At 55.3% G+C, this 25,962-nt stretch overlaps 1 protein-coding gene across 4 annotated transcripts; it reads left to right on the top strand.

Moving 5' to 3' along the window:
• Window positions 1-71: 71 nt before the first annotated feature.
• Window positions 72-21,731, top strand: arhgef19 (Rho guanine nucleotide exchange factor 19). 4 transcript variants are annotated; one of them, XM_088617361.1, is made up of 17 exons: window positions 72-1,002; window positions 6,700-6,862; window positions 11,494-12,093; window positions 13,140-13,586; window positions 14,090-14,219; window positions 14,546-14,625; window positions 14,766-15,028; window positions 15,282-15,442; window positions 15,772-15,924; window positions 16,758-16,887; window positions 17,034-17,108; window positions 17,351-17,440; window positions 18,038-18,201; window positions 18,871-19,029; window positions 19,571-19,650; window positions 20,558-20,662; window positions 20,774-21,731. In XM_088617361.1, the coding sequence occupies exons 3-17, from the start codon at window positions 11,499-11,501 to the stop codon at window positions 20,929-20,931; spliced, it is 2,790 nt and encodes a 929-aa protein (XP_088473487.1). In that variant the 5' UTR covers window positions 72-1,002; window positions 6,700-6,862; window positions 11,494-11,498; the 3' UTR covers window positions 20,932-21,731. The 4 variants fall into 4 exon arrangements, with proteins under 4 accessions (XP_088473487.1, XP_088473486.1, XP_088473484.1 ...); XM_088617358.1 differs by lacking the exons at window positions 72-1,002; window positions 6,700-6,862 and adding exons at window positions 7,627-7,882; window positions 8,134-11,024; XM_088617360.1 differs by lacking the exon at window positions 6,700-6,862 and having other exon boundaries at window positions 73-1,002.
• The last annotated feature ends 4,231 nt before the right edge of the window (window positions 21,732-25,962 follow it).

Below are 25,962 nucleotides of genomic sequence, written 5' to 3'. Positions count from 1 at the left end.
CCAGGAAGCTGCTCTGGAGGTAGCTGGACATTGTGATTCTGTCTTGTAGGCGTGCCCTGGTGGTTTGGTGGTTGTGTGGCTGCTCCTGACCTCTCTGTTATTGTCCAGCGGTCAGAGGACAGATAGCTCCCCAGCATGGTGGCTCCGAGAGGGCAGACCAGCAGGGAAGGAGGAGCACAGTGTTCTGGTTAATCCCAGTAGGAGAAAACAATTAACCCTCCAGTGAAAAAATCAGCACAGGTGCTTTAAATCCTTCTGTCCGGAGCGCTGGTGTCCAGCCCTGCTGCTCCAGAGGAAGGAGCAGTGGAGCTCCCTGACAGCCAGTCTGGCCTAACCTGTTTTTACTGCTCTCACAACGCAGGCGGCTCCAGAGAGAGACCGCTGGGCATGTCCTAGCAGCTCCGTGCCTTCTCCAAACACACGCGCTCTCTCTCCTCCTCTCTCTCTCCCTGCACACAGTCTGGCTGCAGCGCCGTGCTTGTGAGACTGAGGAGCACCAGTGCTCAGTGAGTGCACGGCTCTACTTGTGAACCCTCTCCAGCCTCAGTGCTCAGCGAGTGCAGGGAGCTCTGTTTGTGAACGCTCTCTAGCCTCAGTGCTCAGCGAGTGCACGGTGCTGTGCTTGTGAACGCTCTCCAGCCTCAGTGCTCAGCGCTCTGCTCCTGGCAGGTGCTACGGATCAAACAATACCTGACCCTTCAAGGGAGAGGGAGAGAGAGGCGCTGCACACCGAGAAGCAGGGACAGAGGGAGGAACTGTACTGTTTGCCTGCTGTTCTTAGGAGCCAGCGGAGTGGAAAGATAAAGGAGGAGAGCGCAGGAGGGAAGTTTGTGCAGGGGCAGCCTGCTTCCCTGCTGGGATACTGAACAGGGCAGACTGGGGGAGAGGAGGCGCTCGGGACTACAATGGACCCTGTGCCACCTCTAGCGGGAGCCCAGCGTGCCTGGAGTAGTACTGACAGCATGGCTACAGTCCGGGGAGGAAGGAGCTGCTCTCAGTGAGGTAAGAAAGTGTCTGTGCCAGGGCTGGACCCTGCGCTCTGCAGTCTGGGTCGGGGCTCGGCTCAGGCAGTGCTCCTTGCTGGGGTCGGTCTAGTGGCCCAGAAGGAGAACCGCCAGACTGGGACGTGGAGCTGGGTCATCTGAGATGGGGTACAGTGGGAGCACAGTGTATCGTGAGGGTATTGAGTTTAACTGGCTCTGTCTGGTCCTGCTGTTGCTATTAGCGTTTCAGATATTGTCGTCCTTTTGTCAGTTTCGTCTTCTCCTGTCGTGGAAAGGTGTGCTGTCCTGCCCGGGTCAGGGCCAGGTCCTCTTGTCCTACCTGCCGCTGTGTGTTTATTGCAGTAGTGTTTCCGCCAGTCAGTTTTGCTGATGAGAGTCGCTCTGCTCACGTGAAAAAGGCAGGAAAGTGGGAGGGCTGGCTCTGCGAATGGGTAGTAACTCGCTCTGGCTCAGGTCTCGAAGAAGGTGTACAGCGAGATCTGGGACTCACCGTACAGAATTTGTACTGCTCTCCAGTTTTCTAATGCGATATCCAAATGTGCTCAGACAAAAAGTAGTTGATCTGTTTATGTTCGTCAACACCTTCTGGGAGCTGTGACCTGCCAGGTCTGTTAATGTGTCAACAGGCTGCGACTCTTGCTCTTATGGACGGGAAGATAAGAGACTTGCGCAAGTTTATTGCTTTGTTTTGCGATGCACAGCTTCCAAAGTAGCCTGTCCCAGGGTTTTATGGGATGTCAGCAGTTAGGAGACCATGGAGGGTTCTGGAGCTCGCCCTGGGGGTGGACATCAGAGCCGCTCGCCGCTCTCCACTGCGGCGCAGTCAGCTGGTTTTGACAGCCCCCGCGGGACAGCGGCTGACTTCCTGCCAGCCCTGCTCCTCCTCTGCCTCGCAGGTTTCAGCGAGGGGTGCCACGTGGTTACTAGGCAAAGACAGCGGCAAGCGCACTCCTGAGCCCTTAATCCCCCGCACCTCTCCCGGGGAGAGGGGGGTCTACAGGAGGCTCTAAAGTTACAGCGCAGACGGTGTCTCCAGAGCTCGAGTGCCTGACCAGCCTGTCCAGGCCACCCCCAGCTTATAGTTAACACAGTTATTCAGTAACATGCCAATATTAGCATGATTATTACTCTAATGAACAAGAATTAGTTATTGGTTTGGTTAGCAAACCAAACAGCAGTAGTAGTGGTAGGTGTAGTGGAGCAGAAGTACGTTCAGATGGAGCAGGGATAGCGTCCTTCCAGCAGGATTACTGGCAATGGCAAGACCTGTCGTAGCATCAGGTGGTGTAGCAGTATAATTCTGACACTACTCATAGTATCAAAGTACGTTTGTTCAAGCAATTAGACCCTAATTGCCCGTCTAACCTGTTTGCTAGTAACTAATTGATCCCAGATTATATCCAGTCATTTCCTGAAAGAAGCCAGGATATCGGTTTCAGCCACATGGCTGGGCAGCTTGTTCCAGACCCTCACTCCCGTTTGTGTACTGGAGTGCCTCCTGTTATTAGTAGCAACAATATTGTTTGCACCTCTTTCTCATAAAGCAATGAGCAGCAGGGGGTGTGCAGATATCCTGAAGGCTGTGCAGGTGAAGGCCGGAGCAGGAACAGTGCTGTTGTTTGATATGGATTGCTTTATTGGTCCCATCCTGCTGCTCTGTGCCAGGCTGGGGCTGATGGATGTCGCCATGCTGATATCTTACTGATAGCGCTCTGGGCAGTAAATGGGTTTCAAGGCTGTGCTGTGGTTTGTGTGGTTTGGGCTTTATTTCCTGGGGTCAGATTTCTGCTGTCAGGCCCTGAGCCCGACTGCCTTCTGCATTCAATAAGGCCTGAATCTCACAACCTTTGGGGTGTACACACTTTCAAAGAGCTTTCAAAGAGCTTCCCCTGCACTCATTTGGCCAGTATGGGTGTAGAAAGTCATAAAGCTGTGCAAGAATAAATGTTGCCAGAATGAAGAATTTTGAAGTTGAGGACGACAGTACCAGCAGCTCTGCATTTAAAACAAGGTCACTGCCAAGTGATCGCTGTGACGTTCTGGTGCGCTGCTGTCACGATCCAGGCTGAGGGCCCGTCAGTCCACATGTGCACAGTTGTACAAGACCCTTCCAGGAGCCCGAGACAGACCAATCAGGCACTGCTGTGGGAGCCGGGGGCGGGGCGGCGCAGGTAGAGTTGAGCCATCTGGAGCAGGAGGGGGGACAGTGGCGTTTCGGGCCCATTACGAGTTAATGACATGTTAGGACGGATATGCTGCCGCGTGATCCACCCCTCCGAGGCCCTGGAGCAGCTGCTGCCCAAGCCAGGACAGGCTCGTATACCAGCAAGAGGAGGCAGCAGGAACACCTGCTGCTGAGCGCCCCGCCGCCATCAGCTTCTCATTACTGAGCGTCGCCCCCTCACCTGGCCTCACCTGGCCACCGGGGTGCTGGTGCTGGACGCCGAGCTGCTGCCCCGGCCTGTGAGCTGAGGGGAAGCGAGGACACGGGCGCTGGGCTGTGGAGAGAGCGTGGGATGGTGGAAGTGTGCAAGAGGTCCTGCAGAAGCAGCCGGCGCAGTAAGGGTGCTTGCTGGACCTGCAGGTGTCCCGCTGTCCCGGGCCGCCCGTTCTGATCGGGTTGCGGTTTTCGCCTTTGCCCAGCTTGGAGCTGCGTCTCGGAGCCGACCCAACCGGACCCGACCGGAGCGTCTCGGTGTCTGCCCCTCCTGGGTCCTCCAGGCCTGCCTGCTCGCACACACCTGCCTGGAGAGCAGCCCCGGGGCTCTGCAGCAGAGCAGCTGGCTCACACACCCCTTATAAAAGAATTACCGCGGTACAGCAGGGCACAGTCTTGGCAGTCTCAATCTCGCCGTTGTTTTTACAGCCTGTGCCCACAGTATCCCCGATGGAGCACGTGCACACAGAGCTCAGAGTGTTACTTCATTTCCTGGACAGCGGCGTCTCCCAGCCTAAACTGAAGTCTTTCTGTGGAGCTGTCCTCGAAGTCCGCCGGCTGACAGCGAGGTGGGCTTGGAGCAGTAGAGCTGAAGTGGCCACTGGAGGACTGTCCCCGCAGGAGAGCTCTGTTCTTCTCTCGAGCGGACAGTGAGCTCTGAGCTGTGACATCAGCACTGGCCACTGCAGGCGTCACTTACTGGACTGGAATGTGAAGACGGGTCAGTGGTGGCGAGGATGTCTTGTCCTGGGGTGTTCATTATAGCTACCCCAACCCTGATTCCAGCACAACACTGCTGCACATGCGGTACTGGTGCTTCCCATCCCCCAGGAAACCTCCTGACACCTAGAGCTATCTGAGGTGGTTCTGGTAACCCTTTAGATAAAGGGTACTAGTTCAATTAATGCATTCTTTATATTCTGTAGTAGGTCAACAGGTAATTCCTAGACTGTTAATAACAGTAGTATCTGCTCTCTGATAATTGTTTATAACACTTACTGAAAGAACTCAGACTGTTCTCATGTTTCGAGGTCCTAGTAAATGACAAGTTAGTGTTTACTGCTTGTTTTTCATGCCCCAGTGAAGTGTTGTTTGTTTCCCTTAAATTGAAGAGCTATCGATGCTCCAAATGTAGTCAGTTTACTGACTCACACGGCACAAGTGAGAGAGGGGCGCTTAGAACCTTAAAACACAAACCATTCCTTTCTTCAAACTGTGCCACAAACTGCTGTGCTGCAGAGAGTTAATCCCTTTAAATTCCTGTTCAGAAAACCCAGCCTCTTTTTTGTTGCTGCTCAGGTATTCTAAATTAAAAGACGCATACCCTCGAGATACAAATACATAATCCCAATCCCTCCCTCCCTCTGCATGAAGGGGAATGTCAAGAAATTAAGAAAGAGGAGCCCCCCCAGCCATGTGTAATAAACCATCACCTGGCGGTGCTGCACACCTGCTCAGGTGTGGCTCAGTCCTGCCTGCGGCTGCTCGGCTTCGGGCTTCGGGCCTGTCCCGCTTTGGGGTGCCCTGGTGCCCCACTACGGGGCGGTGGCACGGATCCGGGGGAGCTGAAGCAGGCAGGGAACGTGGCTTTGGGAAATCTCCGGGAGAGATGCATGCTGGAGTTGGGTGTTGAAGCCGACATGAGGGCCTTTGAGAGGCCAGGATTAGTTTAACAGCTGCCGGGACTTAGTCCGGGATCCCGATGGGCTTCAGGGCAGGACGTTTAGGAGCTGAATCTTGAATTGGGAGGTCCTGAACAGGGCCCCTCTGGAACAGTGCAGGATGGTCTGCCATGTGGAGAGGGAGGAGGAGGCCGTGGCCCTGGGTACGAGGAAACAAGGTGTGCTCTGGTCAGCGAGCTACTGAGCACCAGAGCCCTGCAGCTCAGTGTCACACTGCGGGCCGTTCTCTCAAGCATGCTGGAAGAGTGGCACCCGGGCTCGCTGGGCCGCTTCTAGCTGAGGAATCAGTCCGCAACGGCAGCAGGAAGGACACGGCCATAAAACAGGTCCCTGTGCTGACGGAGCATCTGCGCCACAGCGATGCCAGGACAGCAGAACGCACAGCTGGGGGGGCCTGCCGTGGCCTGGCCTTCATTTCCTGCAGATGTAAATATAGGATGTTATACAGGAGTCAATATCTCTCATTGATTTGCTGTGTCACTGAAAACAAGCTCTTAGGAAGGGTTTCTAGCACAGTGCATTGATCTGGGGCCTGGGTGGAGGGTGCAGTGTAGGTCCAGACCAGCCTCTTCCTCGCTCTGCTGTGAACCTGCTCTCGGAGGAGGAAGAGTGTCTGTCCTCTGTCCTTATCGCGACCGTGAGGTGACCTCAAGGAGCCCGTGGTGAATGACAATACAGCCCCAGACAGGAACTCCTGGTCTCTGCAGCTACAGCAGCAGTGTGGCGCAGCGCCCAGGGCTCTGGGCCCCTATCCCGAAGGCTGTGGGTTCGAATCCCAGCTGTGATGCTGCTGTCGTACCCCTGAGCGGCTCTTCCCCTGAACTGCTCCAGTGGGACACCCAGCTGTGGAAACGGGTGCGAATGGCAGCTGCTATGGATAGAGGCTTTAGCTCAATAAGTGAAGCAGCTCTGTTTCAGTGCGTGTTATCCGGACTCTGTCCTGGGATCCAGCAGTGCTGAGCAGGAGTGTCCCCTCATGGTGTTTTTCCTTCCCATGACCCGCGTGACCCAGGGACACCTGATTCCGAACCCCAGGGCGGAATCAGAGGAGGGGGGGGGTGGTCTCTCTCCTATTGCCTTTCCTAACAAGCGTGGAAGGCGAGCTTGTCTTTACTTGTGTGGGAGCGTTTGGAAAAGAGAGTGAAAGTCGCAGCTCTTGCAGGCTTGGTGCAAACGCAGGAGCAGGCAGGCACCTGTCCTTCCTTCTGAGAGAGAGGTGGTGAATTAGCACAATCGCAGCGGCAGGCCGAGCTCCGGTGTTCACACCAGAGCGAGGAATCTGACGTCGCAGCTCCAACAGCGGCCACGCATCCCAGAGTGCACTGAGGGCACCCTGTCTTCACCGCCAGGCCTCGTAGCTTTGCCCCCCTCCCTGTGGAAGTTGACCACTGGCGAGTGTTCACTGTGGTCTGTGCTGTTTACCCTGTGCCTAAACCGTGCAGTCTCTTGGTTTGCCCCCTTGAATTTGTCAACACCTCTCGGTCTTGACCTCAGCCTTGCCGTTCTCAGCTGCTCTCCTCCTGCAGGTTGACTGACGTGCCACAGCACACTGCCACCCGTGTCCTCTCTCCTACAGATGCTCCGACACGGAGATGAAAGCCTCTTGCTTTAAAGGCCAGAAACGGTTGAAAGTGTTGCTGGTCAACAGAGTCTCTCCCCGGCTGCAGGAATCTGGTTGGCCTGTGCTGCTGAGGGCCCATGGGAGCCTGCTGGGCAGCGAGCCTGAGGACAGGGTCTGAGTGAGTGTGTTTAACTCCTCGATGTTGAGCTGTGTGCTTGTCAAGGGGCTCGATGTTCAGTTACAGAGTCATAGGCTCCAGGACCCTTTGGTGTGTGATGAGTGTGATGTGGCTGTGTGTGAGGTGTGTGTGTGTGTGTGATGGGTCTGTGTGTGTTGTGTGTTGTATGAGTTGTGTGAGATGGGTCTGTGTGTGCTCTCCAGCCCAGACAGGCAGCAGCTGTAGTGCAGACGCTGTGCTGGGACGTTCTCCCTGCTGGTGCTCGTGTTTGTGCCAGTTCTCATCACCCCTGTGTCGGAAGTGGGACAGGAGTGTGAGATTCGGGAGGGCAGCTGTGCTGAAGGAAATGTGGGGGGAAAACTGGATGTTCAGTGTTGGGATGGGTTTTGCCCGAGAGCAGCGGCCCGCGTCACAGCGGCCGAGGAGCTGGGCCAGCAGCTTTGCCAGCCCTGTCCCGGGCACCTGCAGCTCCGCTCGGCGCGTCTGTGCGCAGACCTGGAATCACACCACCCAGACAGCTGTAATTACAGGGCTGTTGCTGCGTCAGTGCTGGGATGGAATCCAGCTGTGAGCAAAGTCCATTTCAAATCCGCTTTTTCCAGCCGAGAGGCTGAGCGTTTGTTTACTGCGCTCCAGGAAGCCGGCCGTGCGCGGGGCGTCCCCGCCTGGCCCTGACCCGGCTGGACTCCTTCGGCCCGGGGCTGCGTCTCCCTGCTCACGCATACCTGGGATTCCTTCCCTGCGCTCCGCTGAGTAACTCCAGGCCTAACTCGCAGGCAGACTCCGAGCGCTGCAGGGACACGCTCCGAACCGGAACAGAGATCACCCGGGCGGCAGGGATGCAGCAGAGTGGGACTGGACCTTGGAGACATGCACGAAGGCTCTAGTCCAGGCCCGGCGGGCCTCCGGCTGGACTGTACCGTGGTTCCGTCACTACAAACTCCCGCACCTTCATTCCAGCACATTAGCTGTGTCCGAAAGCCCAGGCTCTGGAAACTACCATTCCAGAGCACAAACCAGGTTCGTTGATCAACGAGAGACCTTTCTTAATTCCAAGACTCACGTCTAACAAGAAAGATTGGCCCTGGTGGTGCTTGGAGCATTCCAGAGAACCAACTCGAGCATCGCTCCTCGTGTCTATCCCCGGGTCCACCTCTAGAGATACCAGACGTTCGCAAACAAAGTCATGTCAGACACAGGGGGTGAGTATGAACGCGCTGAGCTGTGTGCACATCCTCTTAAGAAGTGTGTGTTCTTGTCTGTTGACACAGATGTTTGATTCACACGTGGTGGGGACGGCTCTGCTCAGAGCGGTTGGTTTTAGTCCGAGACCAGCAGGCGCAGCCCAGGGGAGACTGTGGAGCTGCCGGCGGCCGCCAGTCTCCTGTGCGCTCGGCCGCTGGCGAGGGGATTCCTGCGGAAAGCACAGCTTGGGATTGGGTTGCAGCGTCCAGCACTGTGCCACTCAGACAATGTGGCCACCTGACAGAGTCCTCCTCCCTCCGAAGAGCCTATGAAAGCCCTCTCTGTTCGGCCCCTCTCACCTCTGTGCTTGCTGGAGCGGCCAGGCCCAGCTGCTGGGATAAAGGGGTCTTTGTCTGCGGTGGGGGCAGGTAGCGGTGGCGGCGCACACCTTTCTGTGTGTGTGAAGAAGAAGGGCCGATGGGAGGTGGTTGTTCTGGGTTTCTGGAATGAGACGCTGGTGGCCTCACCTCACCTGCTCTGTATCCATCACTGCAGCAGCCTGGAGCCTCTACAGCAGCCCTGCAGTAGGATTGGCTGCGCTGAATTTTTACTTTTCCTTTCTGACATTATTTCTGAGCTGATTTTCCATGGTTTGCCAGGATCTGCTCTAAGGCTCTCGTGTATGGCATCTGCTTTTTAGCAGGATGTAGCTGTGTTTTACTGTTTTACCCTGGCATACCACCTGCGCCAGGATGAGTTTATGTACTGCCACCATCATCATCTGTCGTCTGTGTGGACGAAGGCCTCCCCAAGTCCTTCCATGAACATGGGCTCCCAGCAAGCACTGCGTTTATATGTCTTTGTGTGCTGATGCAACACTGAATTATTCTAAACGCAGACCTTGAAGAATATCCAACAAGATGTAAACCAAAGTGCAGATCAAAGAATTGGGATACATTTCGAAACCTACGGAAGGTGACGCACTGTCAGAGCAAGGAATGAGCCTCCCTTGGTGTTGATGCTATCCTGGCAGCGCTGGCACACGGGTGAGATCAGTCGGGACGCACCCCTGCCTACTGTCAGGGTCCGGACTGAGTTGTTGCCCTCACTTGCTCTGCACACCCCAGTCTCCCCCCCAGAGGAGCTCTGTGGTCCTGCTGAGGCCCCTGTGGTTCCGGCTGGAGGCTCTGGTTCTGGAAAGCATCATGCCTGAGCTGACCCTCTGACTGCTGGGACGCAGCCTGATCGCCTGTCTGCCTCAGGAACCTCCCGACTCTCGACCGCGCCACCCAGCCGCCTGGCCTGGCTCCCTCGCACCGCGCCCGGCTTTCGGAATGCCTCTTCACTCAATTCCAGAATCCGCTCCTTCTGTGAAATCCCATGACTTGGGCTCTGTGTTTTGTCACCCCGAGGGGCCAAACTGCTCCAGCAATCGGCGAGCTTGTCTGCTCAGCACGTTCCGGTGCTCTGCGGACTCGTGCGCTGTTGTTGTGCGTCAGGGCGCCAGCAGGGCCGGAGATCGTACTCGCGTGTGTGTGCATGCGTGTATTGTGTGCGTGCATGTGAGGGTGTGTGCGCGTGCGTCCGTGTGCGTGTGTGTTTGTATGCACGTGCATGCGCGTGTGTGTGCGCGTGAGTCCGCGTGTGTGAGGGTGTGTGTGTGCGTGCGCGTGCGTGTGTGTGTGTGAGTGTGTGCGCGTGCATGCTCCTGCAGCAGCACAGACAGAGTAAGCAATCTGAGGGGAGGATTAGCGGTATTACAGGCTGGCGTGGGGAACAGATGAGGCAGCTGGAGGATTAGGGGAGGATTACAGTGGTGCAGACCTGCTGTCTGAGCAGGGGCGAGGCAGCTGGGGGGGGGGCAGGTGGTTTGGCGCTTGTTGCATCTTTTGATTCAAAGACTGTGCACTTTGGGACAACAAAGAACAAAGGCGAGAGAGACCCCCAGTGTCTTCTGCTGTCCTCAGATCCTCTCAGCTGGCCCGGTGGTCTCTGAACGTGAGCCCGTGTGCGTGGTGGTACATGACTGGAGGTGCACTGGACAGTGTGTTTCCCACAATGCCCTTCGTGTAAGCAGCAGGCGTCTTCAGAGAGCTGGGGAGCGACACGCGTTCACAGAACCGGAGCCCACAGCCTGCTGCAGGCCTGTCCAGTGTGGAGACAAGTGTAGCTCACTGAGCGTTACTGCTACAGACATGACACCAGTAGATGTAAAAGTTAGCAGGGTTCCCTGCGCCAGGGCTGTGCGCAAACAAGACTGCCTCGCTTGACCTCTGACACCTTAACCACTCGTTAAGTCCTGGGTCAAAGATCATGTCTACCCCGGTTGTTAGTGTCTGCTCCTCGGGCAGCAGTAACACAAGAGGACGGGTTTTTGGTCTTTGTTTGTGATTGACAGGTGTTAAGTTTTTTGACTTGACAGGTTTTCCATCCCAGCCTCCCTGCAGGATGCTGAGCGCCTTCCTGTCAGGCGGAAAGATGTGAGGCGCGAGCTGGGAGGTGGCGTTTCTCCGTGCGCTGTTTTGTTTTGGAAAGATCAAAGCCAGCGATGGAATCAGGAGTCAGGAGAACAAACGTTCAGCCGAGTGCTGACTTGAGCAATAACAGGGTTGAGTCTGCGGGAGTCCTGTGGAGGAGGGGTGGACTGTGCTGGGAGCTCTCTGTAGCAGCATGTGCATCAATAGGAAGAGATCTTTGTGCGTGACCAGGGCTGCATTGATGTCCACTGATTTTGTGTGAATTCTATTAATGAATATTACTTTTCTTACAGCACATATTGCGCTGTATCAGACATTATTCCGGAGCTTGACTGTGGGATAACTTTACAGCTTCTGATAGCATCTGTAAATACAGGGGCTGTCAAGGTCTTTCCAGTGGCTTGTAATTACAGCAGGAAGATACAGACCTCAAGGGCCTGGGACTGCAGATATGGGGGTGCAGGAAAGAGACTACAGAGAGGACACTATCCTGCCCTGCAGTAATCTTTAGTTCTTAACTCGTTTTTTTTTTTGAAAGCTGGAATTGTTAGTTTTCTGTGGGAAAACTACATCACGATCAATACTATGTATTAGAAAATATTATATTGCGTTTTCATACAAAGCAAGAGTCCCCCATCTCCTCCTCTACACCCAAAACAGAGCCCCTGGAAAGGGCGCTGGAGAACAGGAAGGGCAGTGCTTGAGCAGGAGAGGGGGTCCGTGTCGGAGATGAGTGAGAGCAGGACCTCTCTCTCAGACAGCCCCTGCAGCACAGGCTGGAGATCTGCTTGTGTGAAGTATGAAGCTGTCGGCTGTCGGTGCCGCATGAGGCCTCTGTCTCAACAGTGAAGTCAGTGTCCTGGCAGGCGGCGAACCAGAGGCCAGGGCGCCCCCCAGTGGTGTTCCGGGAGGGAGCACCCGCAGTGCCTTTGCTCACCCGCACCTCTGTCTCTGTCCGTCTCCCTGCAGCTCTCATGTGTCCTCAAGCTATGCTGCCTGGGTATGGATTTCCTCCGCTCCCTGGCTTCCAGCCCCCCCTCCAAGCGTTCCCCTACCCAGGAGAGAGTGCCGACATGTGGATACCCAGCTCACCCGAGTCCCCGGCTCTGAGCGAGGGCCTGAAGGACAGGCCGTTCCCCCGCCACCCCCACATCGCCGTGTGCCAGCAGGAGACGCTGACCTTCATCGAGCTGCCCAGCCTCCCTGTGGAGGCCAGCAGGGGGCGCTCCCCCTCCCCGGTTGAGGAAGGCCGTCCTCGCGCCGGGGGCCGGGCGGAGGCTGTGTGCTCCTCCGGTGGGGCCGCGGACGCGGACGGCGGCTCAGGAGACAGCGACGGGACAAGCGCAGGCCCTGTCCCGGTGGACTCGGAGGGGACCTCCGTACCCCCTCTTTCTCTCCCACTCCCATACCCCCTTACCTTGTCCCTCCCCCCGCCCCCCACCCAGAGCGACAGGGACTCCTACCAGTCGTCCTCTCCGGGCTCCTCCCTGGGCTCGGGGCTGCGGAGTCCGGAGCTGTGCCGGCCGCAGAGGCGCCCCTCGCAGAGCTCCACGCGGGAGAAGAGCGCCCGTGAGTCTCCTGCCGCCCCCGACCCCTGACCCCTGACCCCTGACCCCAACCCCCGGTCTCCTGGAGCAGCCCAGTGTGTTCTGTGTTTGTCAGTGAGACCAAATATTGGCAGTCTTCTTATTTTGTTTAAATGTTGTATTGTTTTAAAAAAATAGGATAGTAAAAAACAAATCCCACAAGACTGTGCTGGTACTGCACTCAAGTACTAGATCAGGGCTCCCCAGCCCTTGGTCCTGGGGGATCACCAGTCCACTTAGTCTTCTAGGTGACCCTGAACCAGGGCTCTCCAGTCCCTCTTCCACGTGACCTGTTCTTGGAGATTCGCCACAGCTGAGCTACTGATGCATCAAGCAAGAGACCTGTTCAGCTGAGGGAAGGCTGGCCTTTCAGGGTGGAAGAGTACTTAGATTTCAGTCCTAAATGATCTCCCTAAATTACTTAATTTAAAAAATGATCACAATGAAATTGTTCCATATCTTTAGGAACCAGTAATTTTATGGACTGGGACTCTCCAGGACCAGTGCTGGAGATCCCTGATCCAGGTGGAGAGAAGAAAAAGGATTTTCCCATTGGTGGTTTCCTGCCTCTTGCTGGATGGTCAGCATGCAGGATCCAGGATGGACAGGGGTGGACAGGAGTGGATTGGGCGGGACAGGATGGATCAGGGATGGACAGGGACGGACAGGAGTGGATTGGGTGGGACAGGATGGATCAGGGGTGGACAGGGGTGGACAGGAGTGGATTGGGCGGGACAGGATGGATCAGGGATGGACAGGGACGGACAGGAGTGGATTGGGCGGGACAGGATGGATCAGGAGTTGACAGGGGTGGACAGGGGGTGGACAGGAGTGGACAGGGGCGTCCTGTTCCTCCTGGTCAACTTTTCCTGCCGCCAGCGGAGCTGCTGTTTCTGTGCAGGGGCTCAGACGAGCTTCCTGTCCTGGAGCTCGGCGGCAGCAGTCGTGCTGTAGGGCGCTCAGCGGGACAGGCCAGGCGTGTTCCTGCCTGTGGCCGGGTGGTCCACCCACACGGGCTCTGTGTTTCAGGGCGCAAGATGCGGGTGTACTCCCCAGAGAGCCTGAGCGACGAGTCCCTGAGCAGCCCCAGCCTGGAGTGCGAGTACCTCTTCCCCGGCCCCTTCCTCGAGGAGGAGCTGGGCCTTGGCGCACTGCCGCACTGCCCCGCCCCCCCAGCAGGGGGAGCCGAGGACGCCTCACAGGGAGAGGTGACGGCTGCGACTCCCCCAGGCCTGCGCCTGGAGGGGAAGCATGGAGCGGGACCGGAGGGATCGGAGGAGAGCGTTGCCGCGGACACCGCCGGCCCCAGCTCGCGCAGTGCCGATCAGGAGCGCCGGAGGTTTTCGGCCTCCGAGCTGATCAGCCGGCTGCAGCTGTCCCAGAGGAAGAGCTCCTTCACCCTGAAGCTGGGGAAGTCCCTGTCCGCTCGAGTGGCGCCGAAGGAGAGGGTCGGCCCGCGCAGCCTCAGCCCTGACAGTGAGTCTCCCCGCGCGGGTCCTGGCGGTCTGGGGTGCCCTGGCGGAGAGGGGAAAAGGGTGAATAGGTTACACTTTAGAAGCGGCCATGTGGCCCATCTGGTTCTCCCATCCAGTTCGTCTCCTTGACCTCTTGACCTCCAGCGCCTGTGACAGCAGGCATGACGGGTCTCTGCCCCCTCAGAGCCAGCACCCTGCTCGGGCTCGTTCACAGGCGTCTGTGAGGGGCCTGGACCGGCGGCGCGGTGCTCCAGGATTTCGGCTCAGGGTGGCCCGTTATTGGTAGATTTTGTTTTCCCATTTTTTCAAAGAGAGAGTTTGTCCTTCCCGAGGTCACGAGCTTCTTCGTGAGTGGGATTCCAGCTGTTGCACCCCAGCGTGAGACCTGGGTGAAGCTCCCTCTCTCACCCGAGGGGCCGCTGGAAAGCAGGTTTCTGGGGGTTTTCCTGCTGCAGCTGACGTGTTGAGTTGCCGTGTCTCCCCTCTCTCCCCTCCACGCTGCAGGCAAGCACAGCTCTCGGGACCGCAGCTCGGCAGGGTCCATCGACAGCGCTCCCCACAGCCCCATGGGCCCTGCACCGCCGCCCCCTGGTGACAGCAGTGCGGCACTGCACCGAGGCAGCACCCGAGCCAGGTACCCAGAGGTGCACTGCACTGAGGGGTCTGTCACACTGGCAATGTGGGGTGCCATGCCTTTATAGATCGGGGTTCTTCTTACTTAGCTCTTGATTGTGCTCAGAACGTACATCAAGCTGTTTCAAAGGAGATGTGGAGCTGTTGCTTTGTAAAGGGCTAGGGAATGCTTTGGAATTAAAAGCCCTTTATTAACTAAACATTTGTGTCATTCTAAAATTTGCTTTGGACAGACAGAGGTGATTATTTTCATGTGGTGGAATGGGCGAGAGAGAGAGAGAGACAACAGAGAATGGCCGACAGATGAACAGATTCTCTCATTTCCAGGAAGGACTCCATCGAGGAAGGTGTCTGCACCCCGGCCAGCCTCAGCTGCACCAAACGTCTCTCCAGATTCCTGCCCAGCTGTGAGATTTCCCCATTCCTGTCTTCTCCTCCTATTTCTTTCTGCTGTCTGCAGGCTCTCTGAAAGGCTCCTGTCTCGCTTGCCTTGCGGTTGCTAACAGGCCCGTTGCCCTCGCTCTCTCTCTTTCTCTCTCGTGCACAGCGATCCTGTACCAGGAGTACAGCGATGTCGCCATCAACCGGGAGATCCAGCGACAGCAGGGGGCGGAGCCAGGGGCGGAGGAGGAGGAGGAAGGGGAGGGGCGAGGGGAAGCCCCGCCCACCTGCAACCTCTCGCCCACCAACTCCTTCCGCTCGCAGCGTTCGTCGCGGGGCTCCGCCTTCTCTCTGTGGCAGGACATCCCGGACGTGCGCTCCAGCGGCCTGCTGGACACCTTCAGCAACGAGGAGCGCAAGCTTCAGGAGGTCAGGGACGGGGCTGGGATGGGGGCGGGGTGGGGAGCTGTTTGCCAGCTGCAGGCTCCTGTGTGGAAGCCACCACTGGGAAACACGGCAGAGGCAGAGGCCAGGTTTGCAGCAGGAGTGCCCGAGACCTGGGCAGCTCCCCTGGGGGGGAGGCTGTCTGCATGCAGCCAGTGCCTGCGAGCTGAGGTCTGCCCCGAGCCGGAGGCACTGCACTGAGGCGCTGTCCCTGTCTGTGTCCGCTTGCCCTGGACAGGCAAAGTTTGAGCTGGTGACCTCGGAGGCCTCCTACATCCGCAGCCTGTCCATCGCGGTCGACCACTTCATGTTGTCCCGGGACCTGAGCGAGTGTCTGGGCGCCCAGGAGCGTCAGTGGCTCTTCTCCAAGCTGCCTGATGTCAAGGATGTGAGTGAGAGGTAGGAGACGGGGGGGCAAAGGGTGGCTTCTGCACTTGTGCCTGTGCTTTCTCAGACTTGTGTATACTTCGACATAAGGGTCAGAGGTCAATGGGATGTGCATGGAACCTGTGGTTTTAACACTGGGGAACTCGCACTGTCTGAGGTCAGTGTGGAGCTCTCCGCAGTGTGGGGCTGTGTTTGTGCCCTCCAGCCATGGGCTGTGTTTGTGTCCTCCAGCCAGGGGCTGTGTTTGTGTCCTCCAGCCTAACGTTGTTTGCCTGTAGTGGGTCTGTCTGCTCAGTATGCTCTCAGTGAGGAGTGCTGCTCTTTGCTGTGGATTCCTGTAGGTTTCTCCAGGACCTGGAAGAGCGTCTGGAGGAGGACATCCTGCGCTTCGATGTGTGTGACATCGTCCTGGCGCACTGCCCTGCCTTCCGCAGAGTCTACCTGCCCTACGTCACCAACCAGGCCTACCAGGAGCAGACCTACCAGCGCCTGCTGTAAGAGAGCCCGACTCGTGTCTCAGCTTTATAGGGCAGGACACCAGCGCAGGGCAGGACACCAGTTCAGGGACACCAGCACAGGGCAGGACACCAGCGCAGGGCAGGACACCAGGAACGGGACAGTAGCACAGGACAGGACACCTCAACATGCTCGACACCCTTTCTCTCCTGAGTGCAGTGCTTTCTGCTCTTTGGCTGTTTCTCCCCAGTGTCATTTCGTGGGAGATTTTTCACTGTTGTGGGTATCTCCTGCGTCCTCCTCAGCGGGCCTGTGTGGAGTGTGGGAGTGGGAGCGCGACCTCTCCCAGCTCCCCTCTGAGCTGTGCTCTGACAGGAGAGAGGCGCGAGCCGAGCCGGAGACACAGGGCAGCAGCGCTCTGTCTCAAGGGCGAAAACAGAAAGAGGCATCGAGAGCGAAAGGAAGTTCGATGCATTTTTCGTTTCACACGCTGGCACAGAATTAAAACCGTTTCAGATATTAGTCATGTCATTCTTGATCTGTTTCTTTTGACCTTAGTGATTTTCTGAGTTTCAAATGAGGGTCTGACCTCAAATCCACAGCCCCTGTGTTGTGGTACTGCGGTGGTCTGCTTTCTGATGCGTCACACACGCAGGGTGAGGGGGTTTCCTGTAGAAAAGGCATCAGCTGATGTTTTATAACCTGTTTAATTTGCGTTTCGCATTCAAAATACGGCTGACTTGTCTTTGATGCACGATCTGCTCGAGCTCCAAGGCCACCAGTAGGCCAGTGCTGGTGCAGGAGGGGCTCAGGGGCTGCATGCTGGCGGTCAGTGGTGAGGCAGACTGACGCACCCCCTCCTCTGCTGCAGACATGAAAACTCCCGCTTCCCCGGAATCCTGGCCCGCCTGGAGGAGGACCCGGTCTGCCAGCGTCTCCCCCTCACTTCCTTCCTCATCCTGCCCTTCCAGAGGATCACTCGGCTCAAGATGCTGGTGGAGGTGAGGGCCCCAGTGTCCCCCGGCCTGTGTGTCTGAGGGGCAGCACGTCTCCCCGAGACCGTTGACCGGGCCAGGGTATAGCCTGTGCCCCTCTGCGATCTTCAGTTTGCTGTTCTGTCCTAATCTCCGTCACTGTCCTTCTCCAGAACATCCTGAAGAGGACGGCTCCCGGCTCCCGAGACGAAGACACCGCGACAAAGGCCTTTAACGAGCTCAAAAAGGTGCCGTTTCTCAGTCGCTCCGCCATGAGGGAGTCCCACAGGGCCCTCTCTTGGTTCCTAGCACACAGAGCACTCTCTCAAGATGGACACTGCAGTGAAAGCACGTGAATGTTGATCTTTGTGAACTTCCCCTGGGAGTTTTTCACGCATCAGTCCGTTTTTTAAGAGTTTCTTCAGTAGGAATGAGAAGCAGCTGCAGACTTTGGAAGCAAATTTCAAACTGCTCTCCTTCGTCTTCCCAGCTCATCAGGGAGTGCAACTCCAGCGTGCAGTCCATGAAGAGAACAGAGGAGCTCATTCACCTGAACAAGAAAATCCACTTTGAGGGCAAGGTATGGCGTTCGGCTGGTCGCAGTGAGGAGCAGCTCAGGAGCTGTTTGAAACGGGCAGCCTTGAGCTTGAGTTCTTCCTCTGAAAGGTGGGAACAAGGAGATTTTGTTCCCATGGTGGTTTGAGGCTGAGAGATGCTGAGAGAGTTGATTTATGGGGAAATGTAAGACAATCCATTAGGTGTGCCTTTGTGATGATCTGGTTCAGCCTGTTCGAAAATGTTGTCACAACCAGTCTCTTAGCTCTTTGAACATGTGACACTTATTTCAAGAATCCCATGAAGTAGCTGCAATGGTTCTTCGGATTCTAGTTCCAACCTGACACTCTTAACTTCAAGGATCTAATTATTTGGTAGTCAGGTGTGTTTAGTCTTCAACTGTTTTTGCATGATGATGGCTTAAAAGGTTAACTTGACTCAAGGTGCGCTCTCCTTGGACATCCAGGACCGGGGCACTAAGGGAGACAGACAGCGCTGACTGTGACTGTATTCAGCAGCAGCACAGCCTTTGGCTTTATTCTGCAAAGCACGGGCAGGCGTCCTGCCATTTAGCTCTTTGTCTAAGTAATTGTGTTTTTCTGGGGTCGGGTTTGGGGTGCAGATTTTCCCCCTCATCTCTCAGTCCCGTTGGCTGGTAAAACACGGGGAGCTGCTGGAAGTGGACACCCAAACCATGAGCATATCCGGGTCAAAGTTCAAGCTGCCCACGCGCCCCGTCTACCTGCACCTCTTTAATGACTGCCTGCTGCTGTCCCGGAAGAAAGAGTAAGTCTGGAAGTTGTGGGAGTGTGTGGCTATTCAGAAAGCATGGGGGCCCCAACGTGCCCCAACTGGGAAAGGGGAACACACGCGTAAATGTGGAGCTAGCTCTCTCATTGAATTATATCTTCACAGCTCCGGCAACTCGCCGTGTTCAACACGCACATGAAAATGATCTGAATGCAAAGTTCTGCATATTTAAAGAAACTCATAACTTTCACCCTCCCGTACATAAATGATTGAGGATGATTAACGTGACAGCCTTCTCACCTAGAAGAGGCGAGAAGAATTAGGGCACAGTTCCATAATTACTGGTCTTTTTCTGGTGAGCTTTGCACTTCAGGGTCTCTGTAAGAAAGCACCATGGTTTTGAGGTTTAGTAGTGTGAGAAACTACTCTGAAAGTCATGAGATTGCCGGTGTTTTCATTTCTGTCCTTGATTGCGCTCCAGCAGTCTGGCAGCTGCAGATTCTGCTAGAAGTATCGGATGAACAAAGTCTAATGCGTATCGGAAATCGATGAGAACGCGAAGCAGAAATCATATGCAAATGATAGGACTTTTGCAAAGAAAGCCTCACGCTGCACACTTGAGCGTTTTCTTTTGCAAGAAAATAAAAGCCAGCATGCCCGTTGCCTGCAAACGAGGTCGGACCCTAATGCTCTGCCCACGCGCAGCTCCTGGAAGTTTGTGGTATTCGTGCACGCCAAGATCGGGGCGCTGAAGGTCAAGGACCTGAGCCTGAAGCTGCAGGGCATCACCGGCTACATCTTCCACCTGCAGCTGTGTGACGACCAGCAGCTCAAGCACCAGATCCTGCTTAAGGCACACACTGAGTGAGTACCTGCATGCTGACCTCTCACCCCGGGTCAAGGGTTAGGGGGACCGCAGGAGTCACGGAGTGGCCTAGTTTCTGTTTTGCCCGGAGCTCTTGGCTTCCTCATTCAGCCACATATTCTGTTGTCAGTGATAACTGTTACAGTCCCAGCGCTGGCTGGCTGATGTCATGCTGCGCAGTGTAAAAGCCTTGTGTGAAAATTGGAACGCTGCCCAGGCCTCTGTGTTTCAGTTTTGTATTCGCATTCACCTTTCCTTGTTGCGGAAGTAAAAGTGCTTCTTGCTGCTGTGTCGCCTGTCTCTTCGCCTCCGCGCTTCGTTAGTGCAGCTCACTCGCCGCTTTAGAATTCACAGCTGTGGAATTCTAATGCCGGAGCACCTGTATTATACAGACCGAGTACCTGAGCCAGGCGCACTGTGCGGAATGTAAAGTCCCCAGGTGAGCTGATCTGAGAGACACTGTAGGGCTGATTTAGCACATGCTGTGTTTGGGTAATCGATGCCACATGGATGAGCTGCTGGTTTTTACTCTTCCGTCAGGAGTGAGAAGCAGCGCTGGATCACTGCCATGTTGCCCTCAGCCCGGGAGACGAGCAGAGCGCAGATCAGTGAGAACGAAGGTGTGTGTGTGTGGCAGGGGGTGTCCCAGCATGCCTGGGGACTGAGAGACTGGCAGGCTGAGTGGGAGGGTAGAGGAAGAGGGCTGAGCTCGTCACACTTTCCCCACGAGGCTGGGCACACACTCGGTATTTCCACCTGGGAAAGCAACAACAGAAAGAGCACTTTTCTACGTTCTTCTTTTTTCTTTGCAGTGATATTTGTAATTTTAGAGCTGAAGTGGGATGTTTTGCGAGCACCCCATGGGCCCAGTGGGTTGTCATGTGTGACCTCAGTGACCTCACAGTCACTGTCACTTGTGTCCTTCTCATCAGCCTGCCACAGAGTGTCTTATAGATCTGAGCGGAAAACACCCCCCCCCGGTGGGACAGAGAAACCTCTGAGGGTCCCAGGGCACAGTGCCAGCTCAGCGGGTGTGTGGCGTAGCCACAGCCTGGCAGTGCAGTCCCACAGTCCCGGTGTCAGATTAGGGGCAGTCCAGCTGCAGGGGAGACTTCTGTTATATTTCACAAGGATGTTTGTAGCAGCTCCAGCACCATGAGCCCATGCAAACAGACATTTTGAGATCAGGTACACAATGAACAAGGTTTAAAACTATACTGCAGTGTCAGCTGCAAGTCCAACTGACAGAAATTGTTGTTTATTAATGATCCTTTTCTGTTTAACTATGATGTGATTAAAGCTGGAAGATGGACAAGGTCTTCAGTCTTGTTCATCTCATAACAGTTTCCCAGTCAGTTACGTGTTTCTGTCAGGTCAGAGCTGGCCCAGTGAGGGGTCATTGGGTCACAGATCTCAGGTCACAGTCCCAGGGAGAGTGGGGGAGGTCAGGGTTTCCTCTGGAGGTGCAGACTGGCAGGGAGGCAGGGAGCGGGTGCTGTGCTGGTGACTCGGTGCCTCTCTCCCCAGACCTCTCCCAGGTCCAGTGCATCAGGAGCTACAAGGCGCTGGAGCACGACGAGCTGACCCTGGAGAAGGCCGACATCCTGCAGGTCCAGACCACCGCCAGCGACGGTGAGCCTGCCGCCACTTTCCGCCGGGGGCGCGGCTGGGCGCGGCCGCTCGCCACTGGCGCTGCCAGGCCAGGGGGGCCCTGAGTGACGGTGGCCCGTTGTGTTGTTGCAGGCTGGGTGGAAGGGATCCGGCTGTCTGACGGTGAGCGGGGCTGGTTCCCCAAGAGCTACGTGGAGGAGATCTCGAGCCGCAGCGCCAGGCTCCGCAACCTGCGCGAGAACAACCGGATCAAGTGCGCCACGCAGAAACTGGAGGAGGAGTACCTGTAGCGCACAGTGCCACCCAGTGGCTAGACCCCAGCACGGCGCGCGGTGTCCCCACCTCCCCTCTCCTCCCCGCCATGCTTCCATCCCAGCTGCCCCGAGGCCCCGAGCTGGAGCGCGATCGCTTCTGGGGGGCAGCATCCCGAGGGGCCCCCCGCCGGTGCTGGGAGTTGGGGCTGACGGCCCGTCTGTTTCCCGCGGGGAGCCCGGCCCGGCCCAAGTGGAAGTCCCTGCTGGCCAGCGATGTGCTGTTCGTGTCCTGCAGGCCCCGGCCCGGCCCAGGCTGGCTTTGATTTGTCTGGGTTGGGCCGCCGTGAGCCGGGTCTGCGCGGCCCGCGGCGACGCTCCGCTGCCAGGGGAGGTCTGGAGCCCGGTCCGGCGCGGCCCTCTCGCTGGAGACAAGCGGCCATGAGGCAGGGGAGCCCCGACAGAGGGACTCCGACGTGGAGACAGTCCCCCTACTTGTCCCTCCCTGGGTGTCCAGGAGATGTTCTGGAGAGACAGCTGCCATGTGAAGAACTGGAAGAAGAGCACAACGTTATCGTTCAGTTGAATACTCGTTGGTGCTGACCTGCTTGCTTCACTGACAGTCCCGGGGTGATGTTTCTCTCTGGGCCGGACCGATCCCTGTGCTCTGTACGAGAGTCCTGTAGCAAGGGGTGGACTGTCCCCTGGGATTCCTGAGAAAACACTAGGAAAGAGCTGATATAATAGAAGGCAGCAGTGAAGACCTCTCTTGGGCTGAGCGCTCCTGTAACCTAACGCTAGTACACCTTCTGTCACTCAATAAACACAAGTTAACCACTGTTCCTGACTGCTGGCGTGTCTGTGACGATGTCACAATGGATTCGATTCCTGGGGTACTATCTGTGTGGAGTTTGGGTGTTTCCTCCCACACTCCAAAGACATGCTGGTCGGTTAATTGGCTTCTGGGAAAATTGGCCCTGGCGTGAGTGTGCGTCCGTGTCTGTCTGCCTTGTGCCTTGCTCCCAGTGCTTCCCTGTATAGACCCCAGCTGACCCGTGAGCCCGTGCTGGATAAAGTGGTTTAGAAAATGGATGGATGGAAGTCCAAAAAACAAAAAAAGAACACTTGGAGGGTTTTTCCAAGATGGACCAAACTTCTAAAGTCTGTTTTCTGAGTATTTGTAAAGGTGCACACTACTGAGAGGTGATGGACTTTCTAGAGCCCTAGCCGGGCGCACACTGAGCTCACTGAGCACACTGAGCACACTGAGCACACTGAGCTCGGCCACAGACAGAAATCTGCATCTTTCATATGAACCTTGAGCGGCAGGAGGGAGGAGGGCGGAACTCCTCCTGCACAGCGACACCCGCTGGCCTTGGCCTTTGAAGAGTTGATCTTTTTCGATTGCACTCTCTCTCGGCTCTCTCGGATCTGCTGTATGCTGTAGGTAGAGGCTCTCTGCTTCTGCATGAAGTCAAGACTAAAACAAGCCGGGTCTGGCTGTGACACGCTCTGGAGGGGCGGGGGTGTGTGTAATCCCGAGACTTTTTTGCTTCCCTGGTTTTGGTCGGAATCAGGCGGCGCTGCACTGAAATGTTTGAGAGTGCTGTTTGTGGCTGGGCACGCTGTGGGCAGTGCTGCCCCTCAGTGGCCAGGGCGCAGGCAAAGCTGTGAGCGTTGGAGGAAGGCTGGCTCTGGTTTAAAGCCAAGCGTCCTGAGGGTCTGCTGGCAGCGGGCCCAGAGACACCTCTCCCTCCAGGATACGTGCGTGTGTGCGTGCGCGTGTGCGCGTGTGCGTGGCGGGTTGCTAGGCGAGCTGTTTCCTCTGGCTCGCTGTCACACTGAGTGTGGAGGTGAGGAGGAGCTGGGTGAGCCTTTGTAAATTCCAACCACACGCCGCATCACTTCCTGCGCCTTACTGGCAGAGGCCCGCAGCCGCCAGTTTCCACCCGCGCGCGCGGCCAGCCGCTGGCTTCCTGGGGCTTTTGTGTCTTCTTCGAAAAGACAGCTTGAAAAGCAGGAAAGCCAAGGAAATCTGAAATTCTGCTAGAGTTCTGTTTCTGACTTTTCCATAGCACTTTTTTTTTTTAAATGAACAAGTTTCAGGTCTGACTCAGAGGTGAAGCATTTTTGGATCTGTCGTGGTTGTGCTGAAACAGATCAGATGGGGTAGTACCTGTAGCTTCAAAGGTCTGTTTATGTGGACGACCAGGCTCACCAGCGGAGGGCGCTGTAGCAGACATTCTCTACACATTCCCAGATCCTCTCGCCTTTCTTCCTGCCTCTTCCTCCCATCCTCATTCTCTCAGTTGCCCCCTCCTCCTCTCGGCTCCACAGATGGCTCGCTCGGACTGAATGTTGCTGTCCTGTATCGTATTCAGATATTCAGACCAGCTGTAGACTAGACCTCTGCCCTACAGCCAGGGTTGATGTTGTTATACGAACCAGTTGTGGACAGTCTATAAAGAGCATGGGACCGCCTGCCGCTGTGTCTGCACCCAGGTGCATTCAAACGGACCTCAGCTGTGTCACTCATGCCAGATATGTGAGCTGAAATGTCTCTTGTGCTTGTGTAGTGTACTCCTTTGATCAAAGCGCAGGTCCTTTGTTTCACTTTAAAAGGTGTTGTTTGGGTTGGGGAGGGAACTAGATTGTTTTGTTTTTATGAGTATTCATTAATAAAAGAAACCCTGGGCTTGCTAGAAGTCTTTAAAGAAAGTCGGTCTCAGTCCAGCTTTATTACTAACTAGGCTTCCTGTGGTTAGCAGCTGCAGTTTCACTTCCTTCCTGTCAAGAGTGTGAAGGGGGGGTCTTGACGAGAAAGTGCCTTCTGTACTCAAGGAGATATTGTAGCACAGGTGCACAGAGCTTTGGCACCGTGCCTCATACTGTATTCCACCCCAGCAATGCTCTCTAGGAGACAAGCAGGGCAGATGAGGGAGTGGGACAGGGTGCTGTCTGGAAATGTATCCTCAGCATTTCAGAAATCCTCACCTGTACACAACCACTTAACACTTCTTAATGTGTGAAGATGTGTTTTTCACAAGCAACTCCAGTGTGAACAAAATGTGTCAAGATTTGTCAAGTTTTGATCTTAAGAAGAGACGTGGGACAGCACAAATGGCATCCAAGCTGAAGATTAGGAATGGTGTTTGGAACCACCCAGTAAGTTAGATCATCCTCTGCCACCTTAAGATTCCTCAGATACCTTTAGAGAGGAATAGGTTCAGTCCATCACACACATGGTGACAAACCAATGTCACATTTGCCCTTTTGACCCCAGGGTTGTTCTGACTGCTAGCCCCCTGAACAAGTGCAGCCACACCCTTCCCCTCGATGGCAGGCTCCTGCATCTTGATTGTGCATCTCTAAACCCAGAGTGATGTAATCTCTCCCCCAGTTCAATTTGAGAACTGCTTGTGCTCCATTTTCTTTAGTCAAACAAAACACACTATGAGAAAGGGTATCATTTGAAAGGAAACTGCTTGCGCACCATGATCAAGATAGATAAAAATGCAAAAGAACACTGATTAAAAATATAAAAGGTGATTATACATTTCAGACCTCCCTTTGCACCGCAGATAGCATCTGGTTCTGAGTAAAAAGCCCAGCGGGCACAGGGCGGAGCGAGGACGCTAGCACAGCCAGGGTGCTGCAGCTCAGCATCGCTGGGCAAGAGGGCCGCTTCTCTCCCAGCGCTGCGTGGGACACAATCGTGCTCGACCTTCTCCATGCTGAGGAACGTCTTTTTAACAAAGAATGTCAAGGCAAGCAGGTGATGTCCTTGATCTCCCCCACCCTGTCACTGATGTTGTTAGTTAACGCCTTGATTAATTGCAGACAGACAAACACATCCCGGGTCTTGAAAACACAGAGGTAAGTTGTCTCTTGCGCAAATATTACAGCAGTCCAAGTCTGTCCAAGCATGTGTACTCCTTCCCCATCTTTTTGGATATACAGTAGGACTGCAAGAACTGTGCAGAAATATGGAGACATAAGGGATGGCACTCTCGAGATGAAACTAGGCTATTGATTCACTTCTTCAGTGAACTGCATTGTACTAAGAGAGCTGTGCTTATTCAACAAAGAAGCTTTTTCTATTTTTTGAGTTCTTATTCATTCTGACCAGGTAGATTGCCGAACATACCTCTGAAGGTTCATTGGCGCCCCCAGAGTGTACCCCAGACACTCTGAGCCCCAGAGTGGAAGGGGCCTGAGTGCGAGGCCTCTGTAGTGTGCCCAGAACACGAGCCCCCCTCCGCCGCAAGCAAAGGCAGAGACATTTCGGCTTTCTCGCTTCTGGACCTTTAAATACCTGACGTTGAACAGTGGAGTGCGGAGGAGATGTTTTTATGTGGATCTTGTGTAAATTCGGTAATCCATTACTCAACTACCTATTTTGCTCAGCTTTTTCCAGCAGGTCACTGCGAGACGAGGATGCTGCCCTTTAAGTTGCCCGGTGACAGAAACGGTGTTCTCTCACTCTTCTGCGCTCAGAGAAAAGGTCTGGAATTCACCTTTTTCAAAAATAACAGGTTCACCCCTCTTGTAGGAAACTGTCAGGGTGCACTTTGCTCTGCAATCTCTGCACAGCTGCAGCAAAATACTGGAACTTCACTGGAAACAGTGCCGAGGGCTCAGAATCGGTGCTGAAGGTGGAGAAGCTGTGACACACAGATTCTTACAGATAAAAGCCTTTAATCTGCTCATTCTGTTCCGCGACCTGTTTTCACTTTTTTTGTGTCTCTGTTCACCTGGAGTGTCCTGTGGGAGGTGATTCACAGCAAGCATTTTCAGAAAAGACCTGCCCTGAATAAGCAGATTCGAACAAAGAGACTGAATGAAAGATAAGCAGGAAAATAGCAAAAGAAATTGTTGCCACCATAAATCTGATATCTGTTTGACTGTGAAACCCAGACAAAATGCTAGAGTTCGAGGAGCGCGGCTGAGAAGACTTCTCAGGCATGTGTGTAGTGGAAAAAGAGCAGTTTCTCAGCTGGTATTATCTGAAGCTCAGTGACAGGACTCAGATGAGACTCACGAGCCCAGACAGTCTGCAGACAAGAGGAG

This window comes from Lepisosteus platostomus, chromosome 23, assembly GCF_059453375.1.
Source record: "Lepisosteus platostomus isolate fLepPlt1 chromosome 23, fLepPlt1.hap1, whole genome shotgun sequence".
NCBI classification, from domain to species: Eukaryota; Metazoa; Chordata; class Actinopteri; order Semionotiformes; family Lepisosteidae; genus Lepisosteus; species Lepisosteus platostomus.
This window is presented reverse-complemented; position numbering and strand designations above follow the sequence as displayed.